Genomic DNA, 18,066 nt, shown 5'->3' on the forward strand with positions numbered 1-18,066 from the left:
GTGTTTAAAAACTCCACCAGCTCTGAGACTGACCCACCAGCCAAATAATATCTGCTATGATTTGATCCTAACCATTGAAGAACAATGTAAAAATAGGATATTAAAACATGCAGAGAAACAGATTGATTATAGTCCATCATAGAACTACAAAGCACTTCTATATTGTCATTGAAGCTGCCAAGACGAAGAGTAAGCATAGTAAGCAGATTCTTTTTTTTTCACAACTTGCTTAAAAGTTGGTGACCTATTCCATATGACCTATTATAACACTATCTTTTACAACATCATAAAGCTGTAAATGTGATTTATTTGAGAAGCATACCTTTAATTTATGGAAGTCACCTGTCAACACTAAAAAATAAACAACTAAAAATAAACTTAGCACTAGTTACACAAAGAGACATGACTCCAGACACTTTGTTTCAGTATATTTATATTATATTGTATTATCATCATCATCATCATTATCATCACCACCATTATTATTATTATTATTATCATCATCATTATTATTTATTATTATTATTAAATTCAATGTAGTACCTGAAACTAATTACACAGAGTGGACAACACTGTCCACCTCAACACACGGTCCCAGCACAGAGAGAGAGAAAGAGAGAGAGAGAGTGAAAGAGAATAACAGAGAGAGAGAGAAAGAGAGAGAGAGAAAAGGCACAAATAGAAGTTCAAAAATAGGAGTAGGATAGGGTGTGGGGTAGAGAAGACAGAAAAAAAGTAATAGAGGGAAATACAGCGATATAACAAATAAAGATGACAGAGAAAGTTGGTGGGATATAATGATTGCATGAAGAAAAAGGGAGTAGGGAGGTAAAGGGCAGGCACTAAAACTGCTGGACATGGCGAAACAGACAGGCACAAAACCAAGACTGGCACAGAATGAAGGGAAATAATGTAACACAGAAAAGGCACGGGAGATAAGGGCTGTTTCATCCTTGTCTTCTTTTTTTTTGTAGTCTTTTTTTTTTTTTTACATTTTCTTTAAACGTGAGGAAACTGTAGTGGGACAGGCTGAGGGAGATTACAAGCTTACAAGCGATATAAAGGCACAAAAAATATTTAGAACTCAAAAAAATCTGGAGAACAAATATTATGCATACGTATAGTAAATGACATACAACAAAAGGCATTTTCTTAAAAAACAAACAAATAAAAAATAAAATTAATACTATTATTTAGAGAATTATTACTATCATAATTATTACCATCCTTGTCAGCATAATCAATAAGAAACTATTTCTCTTGTAAATGAAATGACATTCTCTCTCCCTCCTCTGGACTCCACCACTAAAACAAACTCACAAATAAAAGTAAAAACAGTGTATGTGTGTGTGAGTGTGTTTGTACAAGACAAGAGAGATGAGAGATTAAAAGGGGAACACGAGATACACGGAGAGTATTTAGAAAGAGGGACATGAAACAAATAAAAAAGCTAACATGACTATATAATTGAAGAAGTGCAGGTGTTGGATATAGACAGAGAGAAAGAGAGAGAGATACAGAGAGACAGAGAGAGGGACTGTATCCTGACATTAGAGATGGAGGTTCAGTATTTCCAACTCAAATCACGTTTTTCCATATCTGTGGTATGCTGCCATTGGGTTTTAGCACTCAGATTTAATGTGCTAATTTCCTTATGAATATGAAGTGAACACAAAGTGTACAAATTAGTACAAATACAGGTATCATTACACCTGTATGTGTAGATCTTCCAGGGGGGTGGGGGGGGGCTGAAGGACCAACTGATTGAGATTGAAGGGCCCTTTAAAATGTGCAGTGCAGAAAATTTGTTGCCTAAAGTTGCCATTTTGGAGATTGATTAAAATAATGGATTTTACATACATATCAGTGCCACTGAAATTAAATGGAATACACTTGTTCACTTGGGTTAATCTGAATACTGGCCTATTTCCTCAACTCCCCCTCTCAACACACTCTTTACAGACTTTTCAGCTCGATTTAAGAATAGTATCTGTGTAACCTGCTTGCTGATTTGTTGTTCAGTATCATTCAGCCCTGTTCTCCATGTTAACCGACATTCCAATGACCTGACCCAGACATATCCACGGAAAAAAGAGTGACTGGCACGAATGCCAGCATACCACAGATGAGCCACACAGCGGATTGGTTGAGAAAATGCTGATCCTATAGCTTAATGAGGTGCACCCTCCAGCAGGGGGCAGCGAATGAGAGCTCAAGGCTCACTTCAAAACACTTCAAACGTCTCTATGTAAGGCCACTGATCTGGGATCAGCCCCCTTTTCTCCAAGGGGAAAAGGGTCGCCCCAGATCAGATAGCTCGGGTTGCAGCCACACCGGAACACTACCACACTGAATACCAGTATGCCAAAACAGCAAACCAGCTATGTAGAAGTGCATTCATTAGTAGAATGTGGTAGTGTGTGGTTTTGGGTGCAGCATCAGTCTTGAGGAGTATGAGAGACGTATAACCACAGGACTGAGGTAATGACATCCACGGAGATGTTTAACATCTGTTTTGTCGTACCTTATCGTATCCACGGACACAGAGATGAGTTTGAGTTTGGGTTGTTTTGAAAAAAAAAACATGAAATACAAATGAAAGCACAAAACAACTTACCAAAAACCTATACCCCTAAGAGTGCTGCTGGATGAAGAAAAATATGAAAGGTTTATCTGTTTGTGTGTGTGTAAATGATAGCACCACGTGGTGGCAGAGTACCATCCAGTGTGATTGCACGAGGTGAAAGAACAGTACCGCTGCAGCAGCTGCTGCATCCCTATGCAACAGAACCAGGTGAGGAACGTTTAATACTGAGACACACTTAAAAAAATGAAAAGAAAAAAAAAGTAGTGTAACATTGACCAACATGTTTTTAGCTGAGCTCCAGTTAGTGTACCGTTTACTTTAGTGTTTTGTATGTCACCCTTTCAGTGGTCAGTGTGTTCATGTGTTTCTGTGTGTGTGTGCGTGTGTGTTTGAGTGTGTACATCTCCCTCCGTCTCTCTCTCGCTCTTTGCAAGCTTTTTTTTTTGTTGTTGTTTTTTTTAATTATATATAGTGTTAGTAACTCTGTTCCTCACCCGCCCCCTTGAGTTCGTCTCTTCCTACAAAGTGAAAAATACTGATTGTGACTGGCTCTCCTGTTCCACTCTCAGAAGAAGGAGTACTGGTTGTCGATGGCTCGCGCCCGGCCTCCCTCTCTCTCCTCGCCCTCCGCTCCTTCCAGCTGGCGGAGGGGCACGTCCCTCTCTCGGTCCTCACACTCGTCCGTCCCGCTGCCCGCTGCACCCCCTCCTCCTCCGGCAGGCTCTGGGTCGCTGCCCCGCTCCTGAGGGGGCGTGGGGGGCGGCGGGCGTCCGGGCGGGAGAGGGGGCGGAGGGGGTTGAGGGGGGCTACGGGGTCTGCTGCTCAAGTCTGTATGTGTAAGAGGGAGAGAGATAAAGAGAGAGAGAGAGAGAGAGAGAGATAGATTGAGAGAAATGGGAGATTGAAAGAGAGAGTGAGACACAGAGAGGTATACAGATACAGATTGAGAGACAGAGAGAGAGAGAGAGAAGAGGTCAAAAGATTGAGACAGATAGTGAGCAAGAGACAGGTATAGATTGAAAAAAATTGAGATTGAGAGAGAGAAAGAGATATTGTGATGGAGCAAGAGATAGACAAAGAAAGAGAAAGAGAGAAATACAGGTTGAGAGATTGAGAGAGAGACATTAAAGGAGGGATGCAGACCCAAAACAATGGACAGAGAAATAGAGAAAGAGTGTGAGAAAGAGAGATAGAAAGATGACAGACCAAGAGAGGGATAAAGAAAGATACAAGAAAAGAGAAGAGAAGAGAAGAGAAGCATAAAACCAAGTTGGGATTTAGAGATGAAAGTAATGTCCGATATATATATAAGGATAGGAAGTTTCATTAAAACGACAAGACAGAGAGAGAGAGCGTGAGAGAGAGAGAGAAAGCGAGAGAGAGAGAGAGAAAAAGAGAGAGAAACATAAATGAGGGATCAAGGGAAAACACATGCATGTTCCCCAATAATGAAATTGGTCAACACATAACACAGACTGCAAACACCCTGTCTCCACAAAGCACCTTTAGATATATTTAACACAACCTGAAATAAAACATATATATGCTAATGTAAAACTTTTTTTGTGGAGAAAGAGCTTGTCGTCTGTTAAATGTGTGACATAAGACGTGACATCATAGGTTTAAACATGGAAGGCAGTATTGAGCAGAACTGTCGTATGATAAACACAAGCTACAGTGAGCAATGTTCAATGTTATCTGGTGACGAAAGGTCACAAAAGGATGGATCTATGCAACTGAAATCCAGCTGTGAATGGAACGTTAGGCAGACAGATGTGCTCCGAGGTGAACAGATGAGCTGCTGCTCCACTCCCTCCCATCTCTCTATTACTCCACCTTTACTTCTCTTCCCTTTCCTGTTTTCTAAGCTGGATCTCCTTATTACCTATACACTATTTTGGAGTAGCCTCAGATTGGAAGGAACACTCATTTAACAGCACTGTTTGTTTTAAGGATCTGTCTAAATCTAGCATAGAGCCTATTACCATGAAGATGTTCAATGTCATGACATATAATATTTTCACAGGCCATTTTAATAAAATCGTAAAAATAAATGCAGCTTTAACAATAGCTCAAATTTTTTTTTTATCCAGACGAACTGACTGTACACTAAAATATTCTTTCAGTCTTTAAACTAGTTGGTTTTCTCAGTATCTGTATATATTCTGCTCCTTCAGTCCCTCTAGATCTTCACCACAGTGCTATTTTTAGTCTTTCTGTGTAATTCCCGCTACCTGCCTTTCTCTCTGTCTTAAATCTGGTCTCACTTACACACAGTCAGAGATGGGGGTTGATGGAGAGTCAGGGTGGCGCGTGGTGATGACATCACAGACTGTGGGCCGGCTGCCTGCCCTGTCCCGGCCTGCGAAGATGACCCAACGACAAACAACAACAGAGACAGCCATTTAGAGCTTTGGTCTGCGCTGGCAGGGCGAGGGGCCTGTGGCAAGGAGGTAGGATATTGGAAGGGGTGGAGCAGGGGTTGGTGCATGAGGCTTGGAGAGAGAGTAAGGTGAGTGGAATCCAGAAAAGTTGAGAAGTAGATCAAATAGGTCAAGAGCACAAGAGACAAAGAGTGTAGAAGATGATAGCATGATAGCAAAAAGCAGTGAGCAAAGACATGGCTATGAATTTAGGAGTGTGGGGGGATAGAGGAATAAAAGTGTAGGAATGAGTTTGGTTTGAATAAGTCATCTGTGGTTTGGAATAAAAATAAAATTAAATAGATTCAAATGCAAGTCACTATGGATAAGCAAAAATCATTTGAAAAAATGTAACTTGAATATTCTTAGAATTTTTTTTAGCAATTTTTAGATTAGATTTTTACAGTAATAAAAGAAAGAGAATGGGGGGACAAAAAAAGGATGAAGCAAGAAAAAAGTAATAAAAAAAAAAAAAAAAAAAAAAAAACAGTTTTAAAGGGAGAAAAGTGCAAGAAGACAACAGAATGGAAGCAGATTAATTTAGGGAGGTCAGGGGACTTCAGGAAAGAAAGAAGAGAAGAAAACAGGCCACACGTACTGAAAAAAATCCAGACATCAACATCACAATAAAAAAACAAGCCATGCACAGCCAGCAAACTGCAACATTTCCTCACATGAATGGAGCTGTATATGTATTTGCATGTGTGCGGTCAAACTGAACAGTTACACACAGTGCTGAAAAGCATGCCATGGCTTTGTGGCTGGAAGTGACTTTATATAATTTCAGCCAAATTACATTCTCATAACTCATGCAATAGCCAGCAGTACTTAGATACTGCAATTTTGCATCCATATAGTCATAAAAGCACATAAGCACAATGTAGAAAGCAAACACATTCTGACTTCTGCCAATATGTTGAATGGTTTTCAAAATACTACTCCTGCCTAAAGCACCCTTTGTGTGTTACCATACCCAAGCATCCAAGCCCTATAACCCCTTCAAGGCTGACCCCGGGTGTGGGTACCTGGCTGCCGGACAGCTGTTGCGCCCACAAAGCTGATGAGGGTGACGTCAGAGGCTCCCCCAGACTCCAAGGGGATGGGGTGCACCCGGAAGTGCTCCAGCATGTCAAAGATGGACTGGAACCAGAGATGCTGCACGCGACACTGGCCGTCCTCATTCAGAGAGAGACGTAAGTGCTGCAGAGGAGAGAGAAACTAACATATTAGCATAGATATTAAAGAATAGGGATTAAAAAATAAATAAAAACAGTAAAAAGAATCAACAGAAGTTATGACAAGAGATGGGATCCTAATTGACTATGTACCAGGTTCAGCCAATTTTCAGTCCAAATATTCAATCAGAAAAAAATTCTAACCAATTCTTAGAGCCAATTCCTTGTCCTGCACTGCCAGCATACTTTAAATTGGCTGATTACATGCAGAAAATTACATTTCAAATTAGGAAACAATGCACAGAAAGCTATAGAAGCCTGTATGAAACTGCATTACCAAGTTTGCCTGAAAAGTTATAAGTCAAAAGGCAGAAGTGTGCCAAAAATAATCGGGAATCGGTATTGGCCCTAAAACACTGATTGCTCCATGTTTAGTTACAATGCTATTATACATGCTTAAGGGAGTTTCACGCCGGAAACCAAGGTTTGTGTCTTTGTTACATTGTGTACATTTTGTCCAGTTAGTTTTGCTTTCACACTACAGTTTAGTAAGAGTTATTAGCTAAGTGGGCTGCGTCTCTCTATACTTTACATTAATTGGTCTGTAGAAGGTTGATTATGAAGTCGGTGTACTTCCTGTACTTGGTCCGAAAAGCCGAACCCTCAAAAAAGTGTTTTCATACTACAGATGAACAAGACCATGGTTGAGTAGATACGGATTGAGACCTCCTCTGGCGCTTTTCCACCAGTTTTAGTGGAACTGTCAAAACGTCACATCATACGTCATTAACAGAGGGTGTTGCACAATGGCGGTGAACAGAAGTGGTCAAGGTTCACAATGAAAAAAACCTAGTATTCTTTGGTTCCCACTGCGAACGAACATTTCTGGTTCCAGAACCTATTTTTTTGGTGAAAACTTGCCGAACCGAATGTGCCGAATGCACATTTTTAACTGAATGTAACCACAATTAATTATGCAACTTAATAAAAATATGTCATGATGCTAAAATAATGTAAACTGATCGTATAGCAACATGTCAATAGTAACTCCACACTCTATAACTATAGTTCTGCCCCATACAGCATTCTGAATGGAAATTACAGCACTTTACACACAAAGGCTTGTTTGTAAACCTTTTCTAGAAAAATGTTAGGTTATAAATGTGTTATTCCAAACTCACCTTAGCTTTGCCCTGGAAGTTGAAGGTGAGAACATACTCTCCACGCCGCGTCTCACTCTGCCGCACCAGGAAGACTCCGTGGCTTGCCAAACCACCGGCCAGTACCAACTGTGCAGCCTTTAGTCGGGAGAGCGTGCCATGGAACCACTGACATTCGCTCAGTGGGTGCTCCACTGGCTCTGCCACCGAGCCCTCTGAGAACAGGAAGGACCCTAACGAGGAAAAATAGCTCAATGAGGACATCCATGTTTTTTAGTACCTATTTGAGTGACTACACAGATACTGCTCTCAACACCTCAAAGTGGTTTTGACATCAAGTCCATTCCAGTGACAGTGTGTGAATACCTGTGGCATCAGGAGTCTCTGCAAACGGCGTACCGAGGCTAGCTCCGCCTCCACCCAGCAGTCGGCTATCAGTTTCATCGAGAGGGGCACGGGGTGGCAACTCAGGAGGCAGGGGCTCCAACAGAGGGGAACCACCAACACCTCCATAACACACTGCAGATAAAAATCAAACATCTTATGTTTAATTTCCAGTCTTAATCAGCACAATATAAACAAATATATAATTTAAGTTGTAATGGAAAAACTCAATGGCGATTTTATGCTATGAAAAAAAGTAATACACTGTGTACCTTTTGATTCTCTAAATGATGTGGTTGCACACATAACTCACTGACCTTGAGACAGGCGATCACTGAATTCAGGTGTTCCACTGAGGTCTGTCTGTGCTCCACACACACCCTCAATGTCGTCTTGCTCACTAGGAACAAAGGTCACGTTGTAATTCATGCACTATGACCAGCTCTACTAGTTATCACTGGTTATGACTGGTTAATTAAATCCTCCACCTACAAATGTGTTCTATTATTGTAACTGTGATGTTGGTCAGAATTATTTTGGACCTGAAGAGTGACTACACAATATGTATTTTATATTTAAAATAAAGTAAGCAACATTTTAAAGCTTACATTTCTCAATTTTCACTTGTCATAAAACAAGCATACACTATCAACAGTTTAGTATTTATTTGGTCAAAATATTGAATATTAATTGGAGGTATGTATCTATGTTACCTTAGACAGATGCCATTCCTGATGTCACTCAGCCAAGATCTCATCTGAACTGCATCTCGGGTCTCGATTACATACTGCACCTGTCCTTCCAACTGAAATTACACAGGACGAAAGGGAAAATAAACATTAAGTTAAATCATGGAAGGAGCAGGTTGCACAATGAATGGCTTTCACAGATTTTTAAACCTGGTTAGAAGAAATTCTAAGCAATCACACAAGCAGTGTGACAACAATAGAAACAAAAATAAAGTATAGGGTATGATTGTACAGATATACCTGCAGAAGGAAAGTGTTCTCCTTGTCTGGAACCTCAAGAGCTGTGGTGCTCCTTACATCAACAATGGAGCAGCATGGTATAGTCAGCCTGGGTTTGGATGACTGGAGAGTAAGATCAGAAAACATTTCATTTGCTGCGATTTCATATGATTCCAACTACAGTACCTGGATTTGTAGAATCACTAAACAAGCATGAGCTTTTACTCTCTTTAGAAATCAAACAGCCTCCATATGTTGCTGTTACATTAGTAATATCTAGATTTAAGAAAAGTTTTCAGCAAACTCATAGTATAACATGGTGTACTTTTTTTGTTGACAATAAAACATGACTTGTTTTTAATCAAACCTCATATTTATGAAATCGGGCACACTGTTCAGAATGTTGGTTCAATTACCTTGGGAGGGATGTAAAACTCCAGGAAGTACTCCTCCCCCCTCTCTCCTCCTTCCTTGTCTCTCTCTTTTAGAACCAGTCGACACTTGTGCCAGCGTGAGCCCCGTCCACCTATACCCCCCCCTGTGACCAGAGGCTGCACTCCACCTGTCTGCCCTGCACCTGTACCAGAGGCTGTGTTGTTGTCCGTACCGTGATGGAGCAGCCCAAAGGAAAAGCCTGGAAAACCGTGAGAGGCCGCAAACTCATCTGACGTTGAAAAGACAGTAACTCCTCCCTCTCGGACAAGCCTACCCGTCTTCCTTGGAGCTGACGCGCTGCTTGGGGGCAAGGCCGAGGGTAACAGCCCTGAAGAAGGTCCCAAGGTGGTTGGCAGGGTGGGTGGAGGAGATCGGGACAGACGTAGTTTCTCCAGTCTGTGACTCCACTTCTCCTTTTCACCTTCACCGTTACTTCTTCTCCGATCACGAGCTTCAGAAAGCGAGAGGGATGTGGCGCTGCTGGACGAAGAAGGGGGCAGGGAGGATGAGGAAGAGTGGGGCAGGGAGAGAGGAAGGGAAAGAGAAACAGGGAGAGAGGCCGGGACAGCCTGGGAGCCTGAGCTCCGCTTGCCGTCTTGCAGGCCTGTAGTGTAGCTGTAGCTGGTGGGCAGCTGTGCCGGGTTTGAGGGGCCACAGTTCTGGGGGGAATCACTGGAGGAGCTGCGCCAGTGCAGGATGCCTCGCACACTCCCCCGAACGCTCCGGCCCACGCTGCGCAAAGAGAAGCGCTTCTTCAGTTTGTTTTTGGAGTGACCCCCCATTGGTGTGCCATTGCCTTTAGAGTCAGAGTTCAACTGTACACCAGAGGTGGGGCTTAATGGAGTCTGGCTGCCATCAGCTCTGTCAGTTAGAGCCCCACCCTCTGCCTCTCCATCCTTTCCTGCTTGCTCGTCTGACTCCGCCTCCTCTCCAGTCACAGGTCCCACCCAACTGTTCTCCTCCTCTTCTACGTCTCCGTTCCCAGGCAAGTTGCTGGGACACTGCTTAACCGTCAATCTGTCTTCCCTCCGTCCATTGTTGCCACCCATCGATGAGGAGCAAGATGATGACGATGAAGGGGGAAGAATCTGTGTGTGAGCATATGAATCCTGAAAAGCTGCTGGGTTCTGGAAACGCTCACCACCTCGGATGTCCAATCCTGGTCGAACTGTCAGGGGCTTTGGCGGAGCCCGAATGTGAGTAGGCGGGCAGGGAGCTGCAGCCTCAGGTGGCAAAAGTGGCGGAGATGTTGCCTCCTCTTCCAATGACGTCGCATCTGACTGGGCAACCCAACTCCCAGTCCCATCCCTTCCAGCACCGCTTCCTTCCAGTTCACTCTCGAAATGTCGAACGAATCGATCTGTGAAGCGGCGACAGAAAGCAGCAGCAGAATCTGGGGAGTAATGCGGGTTCTCCAGCAAAAAGGCTCGAAAATGCCGGGCAAAATCACCAGCCGCTACCCGGGCATGAAGCTCACAGAACTCGGTCCAGCTAAGGCATGGAGAGGGCGAGGGAGTAGGCGTGTCTGAGAGAGAAGACAGAGGCTGGTTGGCAGGAGCTGGAGGGGGTAAAGGTGGAGGACGTGGAGAAAGAGGCAGCAGGGAGGGAGATGGAGGGGATGGAGAAGGAGATGGAGATGGGGGAAGAGGGGAGGAACTTGCTGTGGCCCTTGGGCTGGGCGGGGTTAAGAGCGAGCCGTTCATAACTGACTAACTGAGAGACTGATTTATGGTGATTTGGCGACTAATCACTGAAACCTTTTGATCAAGGATCAGGCAAATTGTCAAAACCTGACGGGTCAAGGGAGTGGCACGCTCTGTTCATCGGGTAATGTTTGAAACAGCTCGTAATTCCGGGAAATGCGATGGGCCAAGAAGTGAGAAATGATGATGGTCGACTTCCATTTAAAAAGTGATTGTACTAGATGTTTAAGCTGCTCTAGAACAGTTCCTGCACACTGCATGAAGCAACACGTGCTAATTTATACATAGGCATCAGCATGCTGAGTCTCTTCAGAAAACATCAGAAAGATGATGCAGGACTAGTCTTGATGCTTTTTATTCCTCTGGTGGTCTTGTTTTTCAAGGCCCTAAAAGCAACCAGTGGAACCGATCCATGGCCTGCAATAAGACGGAAAAAAAAAAATCATGATTTACCTACACAAAAACTGGACAAAAGGTTAAACAAGCAAACCAATTATTACGTATGCATGCACTGTGAGTCACTGTGTCTTACAGCTTACACATGGAAATGACAGAAAATCACCAGAAGGCAGAGATATTTTTTATCAGTTAAAACTAACTTAAAGACTATTAACAGTAGAACTACTAATAATGATAAGAAAAACATTAAAATTACCTGGTAAAAAGTGAAATATGATGGAAGTGAACAGTGGGCAAATTAGCTACTTTATGGTAATGATCAATTATCAATTAAAGTTCTTTAGTTCTCTTAGCTAACATTCCTGCTATTGCCAGCATTAGTATTTTACAGAGTCCAAAATTAATACCAGGCTATTATAAATATATTTAATTTTGTAAACAGAGCAAACTGATGGCTAAAATCTCTCTCAGATTAGAATGTTCACAATATGTATATTATGTCATCCATATTTGTATAAGAAAGTTCTCATATAAACCTGTCTCCCTTACCAGAAGACAGTGTGTGCTCTACATCATTCCCTAAGAACTGTCTGAATGAGTCAAATGTTAAAAACACCCAGTATATAAACACCACAAGGGCATGCCTCATCACTATTCTCAGAAAACCATCTGAAATGACAGCACAACATAAAATAAACAGCATGATGGGGCAGCTTTTACTTCCGACTAATCTTGTTTAACCTGGCTATATTTTTGATTACCATATATTAAAATGTAAAAAAGAACACAGATTAAATAAAAATAAATAATAGGTTTTTACAAATGATGCTGTCATGAAGTAGCTTCAAAAACTCTGTGTGATGATCAGAATGATAAAACTTTGCACAGAACATAAAGATCTTCATCAAAACTGGAGGAAGAAATAAGTCTCACAGAAGGAACTCCTCTGATTAGATCCTAATTGTAAATTATTGGAAAAAATAAATCACTGTATCACCACATGCATGTGTTTTACTGATAGGTCTTCAGGTGTACTGCTACAATAATAACAGTGGGGCAAAGAATATAATGAGTACAATGAAAGTAATGATGGTTAATGATAGTTTTTACTATTACTATAACAACAATGGCAGCAATATAGACATAATAGCTCATTAGGAGTCCATGTAAAGTTAAATATAGACGGCAGTGAATGGTGGGCAGCAATGATTTATACCATTTATTCATGTTTTTTGGCAGGTGACTGAGCGACGTGAAATCAGCAAGATACTTATCTTCACACCACTAAATATTTAGTTTATAAGGCAGCTAGCTAAGTTAACTAACATTAAATTACCCAGCTAATTAGAGAGCTAACCTAGCTACTTGTGTTTAGTGTAAGTCAGCTTGACAACAGATGAGATTTGCAAATGTAGTCTATAGGGCTGTAACGATTAGTCGATATAACGTTGATTATAGAGATTTGTTTACTCCCAATTATTATTGTCGACTAATCATTGATAAGTTGCACTGGGAATTAGTTGTATTCGAAAAGAAACGTAAAGGTAGAAGGACGAGGGGTAAAACAGATTTAATATTTCCTCACTAAATAGCAGCACTTTCTACATGTAAAGGACAATGTTAACATTCAGCTGTTTTTATAGTTTAAAAATAATAGAAAATAAACAGGAGCCGTACCCACAGCATGCAGAGATGAAGAGCATATCAGAAATAATTGTTGACTAATCGACTAATAAAAACTTATGTTAGATAAGTCGACTACAACACTAATCATTATCAATATCGAGAGAAGTCGCTTCTTTAAATGATATATAACTAGTAAGCTAGGGTATTAGACTAGGTTGCTAAGTTCGTCATGTAGACAGCCAAAAGCAAGGTTGTTGACACCAAAATAATAACTACAGCAAGTTCACCCCAAAAGCTGCTCTGCTAGCAAAACATCAGAAACGAGCCGGGCTTCACTCACCATTTTCGGCTCCGTGTGTAACTCGAGACCGCTGCTTTTCTTGTGCTGGGGCTCCGCTAACGTTGGATGGAGAAGAAAGCAGAAAAAACAGATCAGCCTCTCACACGGGCCTGGCTGCGATAACACATCTAACTACCACAGCTGTCATGTAATCAGTGGCTAACCTGAGAAATTAAGCTCCAGCTAGCTAAAGAGCAGCGCTGTGTTGTCACATTACTGCAGTAAAAGTACAGCGAGCTAACTAATGCTAGCTAGCCCAACAACCTGCTAATAATGTCAATATGCTAGCTATCTATGTTAGCTTACGTGCTAACTGAACAACTTTTGCTTTTAAAACAGCTAGGTTAGCTAGCTAGATTTGTGCTCTGTTAGCCAACTAGCTTGCTATTTAATCTTACAGCGCAAAACACGTCCCTACTTTCACCTACCTTGTTGGAGACAAACGGCATTCGCAATCCTCAAAAACTAGCTAGCTAGCCAGCCAGCTAACTAAGCTAGCTAGCTATCCACTATCCGCAAATTACCTAACTAAGCTAGCTATCTTGTAAATAGCTAACAAACGTTAGCCACACAGCTAACTAGCTACATAGCTCGCTAGCCGTATAAGCAACAAACCAGTGCTGCTGCCCTAAATATCACTCCTCATCCCACTCTACACCGCCTTATCTAATCAACGGTTCACATCGTTTAAGCGTGAACGTGTTCATTAACCTCATGGTAGCTGTTGCGGCTGTTTATGGCGTCTGTATATTGCTCTGTTGTTGTTTTAAGAATATGAATATTTCTCTGCCTCCAGCCCCAGCCTGTCTCTCGCGATATTGTGGGAGAGAGTGTTGTTGGTTGGGGGGCCAGGGAAAGTGAAGAGCAGGAGAAGGGGGATTTCAGTGAGAGAATTATGGAAGCAGTTTTAATAAAACTCAGATTTTACAGTAAAAACTCACACTTTAGTAATACATTATATTTCAGATGTCAGCAATATTTTTTACTTGTAATATCATCATCAGATCTATAGATCTATAAAGCCATTTCTACTAGATATTTACTGCCAGAATGTATTCTCAATAAACAATATTCTCAATAAAAATTTTTCACTAATTTACATGGAATTCCACTCACTTATCCAAAGTTACATTCTTACTAGCTACTTACTCTAGTTTTAGAAATCAACAATATCAGTTTATTAATTTATCAATATTCTGACCTTTAAGGCTAAAATTGAAAAAAAAAAAAAAACAGGATTTAACACCCCAATATTTTTCTGTTCTTTATATAGTGAATACAATTTTTAGATTTTCATTTCTGCCCATCCCATTTAGAATGTTAGGAAAAATGGGAAAAAGTTGATTGATTATCTAATTTATTTATTTATTTTGCATTTTGTAACAAAATTAGGCTGGATAATACCATCAGATTTTGTGACATGCAATGCTTGCAATGTTTGTTACATCCAAAAATGGCAAGAAAAAAATGTTTCTGAAATATTGATTGTGAGGGACAGAAATGAAAATTGCTTTGCTATACCATCCAGAAAAAAATAAATGATTGATTTATACTTTAAAATTGTATTTTTTTTTTTCGAATTTAGCCTTAAATGGCCACAAAACTTAACATAAAAGCTATTTAGACATGTTATTACTAGTCAACACACAAACTGTAAATATTTCTAATTATATTATACTTCCCAAATTGCATATATCTTAAATGCATATTTCTAGTAAATATCTAGCATTCATACTAGTTGGAATACATGTAGTTCGCAATTAGACTGAAGTCTGAAATCATCAAAACAAAATACAAACATAGTTTGATAATTAATACCCATTTTATTAAAACTGCATTGATTTTTAAATCATACTCGCTTTTCTACAAATTAGAAATGTTTCTGACAAAATATTGTTTTTGTTTCTTTTTTATTTTAATGTAGTAACAGTAACAGGAAGCTACAGTACACAAAATCACAACATCTTATTAACTCTCTTTGTAACAGACCGCATATCACCTCTGATTATGTAATTCTGGACAAATTGTGTAAGTTTTCAACAAATGTTAATAAAAGTCATTTTAAACAGTCCCTTGTAATTTATGTAACAAAGATGAACCATAATGCATTGCATGTTGAATTTACATACCATAATGTTCTGTATCTTCCCAACCTCCCAAGCTATAGATAGAAGTTGCTGGATCCAGTGTTGCAACTGCCCAATACAGCAAGCAGTGTGTTTGGACTTTTTACCCCTCAAAGTGCCCCAACCTCCCCCCATATACTTCCTCTAAAGGTAAATTGTGTGCATGTGTCTGTGTTTCTTTGTACACATGGAAATTTCACAGGGTAATGTCATTATCATCTTTAGTTCATGTTATTTACATCACAGAAGAAGGGCACCTTAGTCACCTATATGTTAAGTAGGCCAAACAAACAATCAGACTTTTAATTGGCTGTTCGAGGCTCTTTCTCCACTCCACACAGAAGTCTCCAGTCACTAAAAGACATATTTCACTAATAGAAAAATTAAGATGCTTTACAAGTGTATTATTACTTTACATAGATTTAGCTCCAAAAACATTATTTAAGGCAAATCAGTGTAGCAGCTTTTCAGTAGAAGTAATATTATGAGTAGAGAACAATAGGTAGTGTTATTTATAGGAATTATTAATAGTATACAATTAATTAATTCAGAAAACAAGTAGGGTCCAATCAGAAGATTGTAAAAAGTGACTTTGAATTTTCATCTATATCAAAATTGCATCTATAACTAAATAATATATATTGTTATGGTATAATATATAGGATCAGTAATATATCTCATTGTATTTTAAACATGTAGACTTTATATCACCAAGTAACTAAAATAAACCTATTATTGCCAAATCAAATTATTTTCAGTTATCTACATTGTATCAAACTTGATGCTAACTTTCATCTTTTATACACAGTCAGATTAGTTTAAATGCTTACATCAGAGATTACAGCACTTATGTTGCTAACTATCAAACACTGCACATGGACTGTTCCCTATCTCTTATTGCTGAATGCAGGTCTTAATCTAGGAAAAAACTTTATGAACCATATAACACGTTCATTTGGGGTACTTTTACACGTTTAAACAGTATTACATTCTATCGTGCTAATGTAAACATGGCTCTGGTGTCTACGGAGATTGATAGGATTGGTAAGTCTATCACTGATATAATTTCCACAATATGTATTTTTGTATAATTATGTAATGTTAAATATTGCCCTATCTGGATTATACACTGCACATGGAGCCTGGATGTGAGAACAACACTGTAGTATGCAGTATGCACCTGAAGTAAGACATCAATGGAATTTCTTATGCATTATTACTTGGCACAGCTTTCTATACTAGGGTGCCTTTTGGTAAGTGAATAGAAACTTACTCTCCACTACAATCAAATGAATAATAGTGTAATTTCCAAAGCAGCAACAGAACCACAAACAGGGAGACAGTGAAAAGAATGCTAAAGAAGATTCCTGTGAGTGTATTACTACAAGTGTATTACTTTACATAGATTTAGCTCCTAAAACATTATTTAAGGAAAATCAGTGTATTGCTCCATATTCCTGTAAGTGTATTACTACAATTGTATTACTTTGACACTTGTGTGTCCAGTGTGTTTATTTTTAGTGTAATCACACTCTCTTGTACAGTTGGGTCAGTGTTCTTTAAGCAGTGATGATATCCTTGATATGCAGTATGTATGTCTGTGGTGTTTTGGTAAATGTTTTGTAACAGGATGCTAACTCACTGCAAATCTAAGTTACCTGCCAAATTAAGACCAGTTCATGCATTCATGCACTAATATAATGAGAGCTAGAGTATGACCATAGTAAAAAACAATATGGTAAAAACAAATCTCACAATATTTATTTCAATGTTTTTGCAGTGGCCAACGGCATTTTAAATACTCCAGTAATGTTTCTTTTCCTATTTGTGCTGTTCATCGAACAAGTAAAGAGGTTTTTTTTACACTCTGTGATGAAGCACATAGAGGGGTCTGTGTTCTTAAAGCACTGATGATAATCTCAGTATGCTTAAAAAAAACAATGTTGTTGATATAGTAAAACATTTATTACAATACGATCGTAAACCATCATATTGCCCAGCTCTAATAAAAAGTCACAATACACTTCATTTACACATTTCTTTTTTTATAAACTTATAATTATTAGGAACTTTATACAGTGTTTTTTAAGCAGTGATGATGTCCACAATAGGCATATTGTCAATACATTAAGAAAATGTTTCACAGTAAGATAAAATATCAATATACTATCCAGTTCTAAATGCAACCAAAAAAAGGATGTTCATTTAATGTTCTTTTTTTGTCAGGATATGACCAAATGGACTAAATAGACCCGATCTTAGATCAGTGTTCTTCCTGAAAACAGTAGCTACAGTAGCTCATCACGCACTGATTGAAATGGATTTTTGGGCAAAATAATATATCACAATATCTTATGATGCACATCGTGTTTTGTCTAATTGGACTAATTAGACCTGATCTTAGATCAGTAGCTAGAGTAGCTATGTTTACAGGATTGCTCCATAGGTAGATGGAGTAGGTTGTTTCATTTTCCTTCTCTTTATGGCTAGTAGTCCAGACCCCAGTGTACAATTATACCATTGGTGTACGTAATCAAATACTGATAGAGCTGGGTAGTATGGCAAAATATTCCAATCACATTATTTAAATAATAATCATACAGCTCTGGAGAAAAATAAGAGACCACTTCAGTTTCTCTGATTTTGCTATTTATAGGTATATATTTGAGTAAAATGAGCATTGTTGTTTTATTCTATAAACTACGGACACATATAAACATTTCTTCCAAATTCCAAATAT

The 18,066-nt window shown here is 39.4% G+C and overlaps 1 protein-coding gene across 3 annotated transcripts; it reads right to left on the reverse strand.

Annotated features, from left to right (window-relative positions):
* Positions 1–416: 416 nt before the first annotated feature.
* Positions 417–15,354, reverse strand: sh2b1 (SH2B adaptor protein 1). 3 transcript variants are annotated; one of them, XM_049467927.1, is made up of 11 exons: positions 13,629–14,043; positions 13,201–13,256; positions 9,114–11,252; positions 8,719–8,820; positions 8,443–8,534; positions 8,047–8,129; positions 7,712–7,864; positions 7,367–7,578; positions 6,036–6,210; positions 4,859–4,949; positions 3,308–3,415 (listed from the first exon to the last, which is right to left on the reverse strand). In XM_049467927.1, the coding sequence occupies exons 3-11, from the start codon at positions 10,833–10,835 to the stop codon at positions 3,394–3,396; spliced, it is 2,652 nt and encodes an 883-aa protein (XP_049323884.1). In that variant the 5' UTR covers positions 10,836–11,252; positions 13,201–13,256; positions 13,629–14,043; the 3' UTR covers positions 3,308–3,393. The 3 variants fall into 3 exon arrangements, with proteins under 3 accessions (XP_049323883.1, XP_022524243.2, XP_049323884.1); XM_049467926.1 differs by lacking the exons at positions 4,859–4,949; positions 13,629–14,043 and adding an exon at positions 15,330–15,354 and having other exon boundaries at positions 417–3,415; XM_022668522.2 differs by lacking the exon at positions 4,859–4,949 and having other exon boundaries at positions 417–3,415; positions 13,629–14,044.
* Between the last annotated feature and the right edge of the window lie 2,712 nt (positions 15,355–18,066).

Source organism: Astyanax mexicanus, chromosome 19, assembly GCF_023375975.1.
Source record: "Astyanax mexicanus isolate ESR-SI-001 chromosome 19, AstMex3_surface, whole genome shotgun sequence".
Classification (NCBI taxonomy): Eukaryota; Metazoa; Chordata; class Actinopteri; order Characiformes; family Acestrorhamphidae; genus Astyanax; species Astyanax mexicanus.

Bases quoted from the DNA above. Each gene is read 5' to 3' on its own strand.
- sh2b1 (XM_049467926.1), bottom strand. From the start codon at position 10,835: ATGAACGGCTCGCTCTTAACCCCGCCCAGCCCAAGGGCCACAGCAAGT. The intron at 8,535-8,718 runs GTATATCTGTAC...GTGTAATTTCAG, and splicing joins AGAACACTTTCCTTCTGCAG to TTGGAAGGACAGGTGCAGTA. The intron at 6,211-7,366 runs GTGAGTTTGGAA...TCTCCTCTGCAG, and splicing joins ACTTCCAGGGCAAAGCTAAG to CACTTACGTCTCTCTCTGAA.